The sequence below is a fragment of the Synchiropus splendidus genome, chromosome 5, assembly GCF_027744825.2.
Source record: "Synchiropus splendidus isolate RoL2022-P1 chromosome 5, RoL_Sspl_1.0, whole genome shotgun sequence".
In the NCBI taxonomy this organism is placed as follows: domain Eukaryota; kingdom Metazoa; phylum Chordata; class Actinopteri; order Syngnathiformes; family Callionymidae; genus Synchiropus; species Synchiropus splendidus.
The window spans coordinates 16,487,567-16,492,269 of NC_071338.1; the positions used below are offsets into that span (position 1 = coordinate 16,487,567).

The window sequence follows — 4,703 nt, forward strand, 5'->3', positions numbered from 1 at the left end:
GTCTAAGCAGTGGTTTTTTTTTTTGGTGTTTGTTTTATTTAATACGGATATTTTATTCTGGTTTTATTTAAACTATGCTCCCTTGTGTTTTTTACTGTTACATGTATGATGCAAGGTTTTTTTTTCAATTTCTGATGGAAAAGATTTAAATATAGATAAATGCATACATTACTCCACTTTCTTTCTTTAAAATTTTATTTGGTATTTTATACAAAAAGTGAAATCAACATATATACAGCACATATTACAACATACTTATTAAACAAATCCATATAAATTATTAAGGGAATAGCTACATCTTTGTTCAATAAACGACTCTATTCAAGGTCAAAGTAACGCGATATTCTTGGCATAAAATTTCCATACAAAATTGCACGAAATACTGTACAATTGAACGAAGCTGTGCAAAACAGCAAAGCGAGTCTCAGAAGCGCGTCGCCGGCGGCTGACGGCGTCTGACAAACGTGTCTCACAGTCTCACGACCGAACTAATCGCACATCGCCTACTTATGACACTGTTATCTCTTCTTCGTCTGACTCTGAGAAGTCCGAGTGCTTGCTGGAGAGAGAGGGGGAGGAGACGCCGGATCCCGTCGTCGTCCTCTCCGCGCCGAACTCTTCCTCCTCCTCCTCCTCATCCTCGGCGGAGGACTTCTTGCCCACGTCGCTGAGGTCCGGGTGTGGGTTCGCTTTGGTGGGGAGGGTCTGCTCTCGGCACCCGCCCGAGGAAAGCAGCTCTCGTTCCTTGGAGTTTCTCCACTTCATCCTCCGATTCTGGAACCAGATTTTCACCTGTGGATCGCAAGAGACGAGGCTCGTGAGTGGAGAGGTGCCGGAGCGTCATGACGATGACGATGACGCTTTCAGCGCCTCGCACCTGTGAATCTTTGAGTCCCAGCTTGGAGGCGAGCTTCTTCCTGTCGGGTTTGCTGATGTACTTCTGCTTCTGGAACATCTTCTCCAGGGCCTTGCGCTGCACGTCGGAGAACACGGCCCTGCGCAGCATCCCTCTGCGGGGTTTGCCTCTGGCGGCCAGCGGCCAGGAGAAGGTGCCCGGGATGGGAACCACCGATGACGAGGCTGTGGCAGAAACAACGGGGGCCGTGAGCTTGGACGCGAGTAAACCCATGAGAAAGCGATTCCTTTTGGGGGTCACAGTGGTGATGGAAAGTTGCGCGGCTTTGGCACTGCGCGTCGAGTCGGAGCGAAATGGCACGAGGTGACTAATTAGCACATTGGGCGCATTGGTATGGTAAAGAGGCAGCGTTTCCTTTTACGGAGCCCTGCGTGGGCGGATAGAGGAGTTAATAAAGCGTGAACAGTAATTGTGTAGTAATGAACTAACGCAGAAAAGACTCGGGACAGGCGGCGAAGGCCATATATTATCGCCACAAAGGGAGATTTACACTTTCAAACTAAACACCACTGCATACCAGAATACTGATGCCCTGAGAGAGGCGAGGAGGAGGGGGCTGAAGGAGCTGCCTTCTTCTCTTCTCGCCCCCAAATCATTTTCATGAAATGAGCACGAAAAGCTTTTCATGTTTTGTTGGCGCTTTAAAGGAGCCCGGCTCTATTATATGACTTCTGTGCGTAAGATGGACTCTTCTCGCATGGGCTCTGCGATTGGTCGAGCGCCGGGTGCGTGTTCAGTTGGTGTCGGCTCCAGCGGGACGCGCTATGTGGTCTTGTGAGAATATTAAGGGCCCTGAATAGAGCCTAATGTGGAAATTAGTGCATGACTGGTCGGCCCGCCTGGTAAAAGTCACCCCCTGGGGTTGCGTGGGTGGTGCGCCCCAGAGGGAGCTGACCACATTGGTCACGGTGGCGAGGGCTTTGTGGCCCGCTACAAGCGGCCCGCCGGCCCCCCGGCTCTGTGGGAAAAACGCGGGGCCAGGGAAATACCGAAAAAAAAAAAAACGCCCCCCATTTGGGAAGCGAAAGGCGGAGGGGGGCGGCAGGGGGGGTCTAACCGACCACCCCGCCTCAAATTTAGAGCGTGACGATTTGGGATAATTGGTTAATTAGGGAGTGGGTGGGTCCGGGTATAGAGGGAAGAGCCCCGCGTGATTGGGGTGTGACAGCGAGGTGAGGGGGGTCAAACCTACCTGGTAAATATGGCGTCCTGAACATGGGGTGGAGGCTCCCGTCAAAGCAGGGCACGGGGAAGCTCTTGGCCTGCAGGGGGTGGACCGCCGCGCTGGAGCCTGAGGAAGAGCACACGCAAGGTTCGGATCCCGCTCGGTAACAGTGCGGTGGCACGCGGCGGCGCCGCTACTCACTGGACTTGGGTGAAGGCGCCAGGATGGCGCTGACTCCAAACTTGAGGAAAGTCGGGTCCTTGGCTGCTTTAGGGGAGCAGGTGTCGCGCGTCACCGCCGGGGCGCGCTCCAGGACCGGACCTCCGCTGAAAGAGGCGGTGCTGCTGGTGCTGGTGGGCATGGAGGAAACCGCCGTCCGGTTGACGAAGGCCGCGGGTCGGCTTATCCGCAGCAGGTCCTCCACGAGGAAACTGGAGTGCGCGGGGAAGGTGTGGTGCAGCGGCAGGCTGGGCCGGTACAGACCCGGGTAGAAGGCGGGGGGCGCGATGACGCTTGGGATCATCATGGTCCCGATACGTTTTCAGAAGTAGTCCGAGTGAACAGGTCGTGTGAAAGTCTGCCAAGTCCTCTGCTCTGCTCACTCGGGGGAGAGGAGCTTTATAGCGGCAAGCCCGCCCCCCCTCCACCCCCGCTCCTACCGCGGACCCTCCTCTCAGGCCTGACAGCCCCAACAATGGACCTAAACAAAGTTCTCCTCATGGGTCGCTTTCATGGCGCATCCCGGGCCCCGCCGATTGGTCCGCAGGCGCAATTTATGATTGCATTAGACTTCATAAGCAAGTGACTCACAATGTGGCCCCCACAAAGGAGCCCCAGTCATCAATTCTGCGTGTAGACCACTTTCTTTTCAGCTTGTTGTGTTTGGCAGAGACAAGCAGCCTCATTAAAGAGCCATCTTCGCACAATCGCTGCTTTAATGAGGCCTTTTGGAAATAGACGGAATTCATCGCCTTTATTACGTTTCTCTCCGGCTGCAAACTCATAACCACCGCGTGGTCCGCAGACGTCCTGGATCACATGTAAATCAGTTTTAGGGTTTCATGGGATTTTCAACACTCAATCTGGAGCCTCGTCATGGAATAATGTCTTAAAGGGATTTCTGCTATCAAAACGCTTTAACAGATGTGTTAAATATCAGAGTTTGTGCGCAGAAGTGTGCGGCCTGGGCCGAGCCGGGCCTGATCCTGTTAACCATGAACTAACTGTCACCCTCAGCTGCGCCCCGGGCCTCTCTCTCCCCTTCCCTCCTCCGGCTTAAAAAAAGCCCCGAGGAATAAAAAAAAGAAAAAAAGAAAAAGCTTTATTTCTAAAGGCGGTTTTGTTCTGCTATTTTAACCGGCTGAATAAAAGTGCATCTGTGATTTGATTTAAAACGCATTCATATGAGCGAACACTGAGACCCCCAAATAAAACTCATATTAAAGCCGCTTGGATCCTGATCGTCGTGTTCTGTCAGCTTTACGCACAAAACCTGTTCAGGCAGATAAATCAGGCGAATGTAAACGCGTACGGCGCGCGGTGGAGAAGCGTTTCGCTTTGGATTCAAGTTCTCTGCAAAATCTGTGGTCGCTCAAAAAGTGCGCAGAACAAGTGATCGCATTTTTCTTGGGAAAGATTTGTGATTTAAGATATGTTAAACGAGATTTATTATTATACATGATCGGAAACAATTGAATATAAACTCCTTTACTACCAAAAAAGGCTCTTTAAAAACTTAAATTTGTCATAAATTAATGTAGAATAAAGTTTTTTTTCTTCGTCCCTGTCTAATTGATTTATAACAGGTGCGCGCGCACATGTGTGAAATTCAAGTAATTCGAAGTAAATTGAAGTTGTTGATTTAACGGAACTGTACTCGCCACATATATATCAAAAAGAAGGGGGAAACAGTCTGGATTATTAACGGGAAAAAATAAGGACTACTTTAGTTTACTTAAGTCTTTTAATCTTGGGTTTACTGCGTTAGTTAAGTTTTGTACATTCACGTAGAAAAACGAAATTAATATATAACGGTTTTGAAGAGGGAACAGAAGAAGAAGTCATAGGAAAAAAAAATCTGAGAAACAACGGGTATTTTGCTTTTATATTCGGAAGGATTTAACGGAAACTGTCATATTTCTTTGGAAAATATTTTGTATAAATGAACCAATAATTTTCACGTTTATATCTGTGAATTCCACAACAGGTGCACACGTTAAATAATAGTTTAAATAACACTCTAAAAATTGAGTTATGAATGTATCATTATACACACGGAACACATGAAATATTATGACCTTAACAAATTTCACTGCCGATATTATACATATATTCTTAATGATTGTCGGTCCAATAACGTGTTATCTATCACATGTTTATCACAAGTCACGCGACCACATATTTGCCTATTGTCGGGAAAAGGGGAGCGATAAGAATCTTAACGGCCAAACTGTTGCACTGAAGTTTCGAGGTGTTAGACACTGATCAGATGCAACAGTGACCATTCTACATGATCCTCATCTGAGATGGGCTCAGCCCGGTAATTAAAAGGGAACGCCTCCGTGAAATGATTCTTTGCAGATGTGAGCTGCGTCTTTTCTTACGCGCACACGCAGGACGCGC

At 48.7% G+C, this 4,703-nt stretch overlaps 1 protein-coding gene across 1 annotated transcript; it reads right to left on the minus strand.

Moving 5' to 3' along the window:
• Window positions 1–297: 297 nt before the first annotated feature.
• On the minus strand, window positions 298–2,630 carry dbx1a (developing brain homeobox 1a). The gene is made up of 4 exons (XM_053866167.1): window positions 2,283–2,630; window positions 2,109–2,207; window positions 878–1,080; window positions 298–792 (listed from the first exon to the last, which is right to left on the minus strand). Exons 1-4 carry the CDS (start codon window positions 2,605–2,607, stop codon window positions 508–510), a joined length of 912 nt encoding a protein of 303 aa, XP_053722142.1. The 5' UTR covers window positions 2,608–2,630; the 3' UTR covers window positions 298–507.
• Window positions 2,631–4,703: the final 2,073 nt, after the last annotated feature.

Bases quoted from the DNA above. Each gene is read 5' to 3' on its own strand.
- dbx1a (XM_053866167.1), bottom strand. From the start codon at position 2,607: ATGATGATCCCAAGCGTCATCGCGCCCCCCGCCTTCTACCCGGGTCTG. The intron at 1,081-2,108 runs GTAGGTTTGACC...TTTCTGCCACAG, and splicing joins CAGGACGCCATATTTACCAG to CCTCGTCATCGGTGGTTCCC. The intron at 793-877 runs GTGCGAGGCGCT...TGCGATCCACAG, and splicing joins TGGGACTCAAAGATTCACAG to GTGAAAATCTGGTTCCAGAA.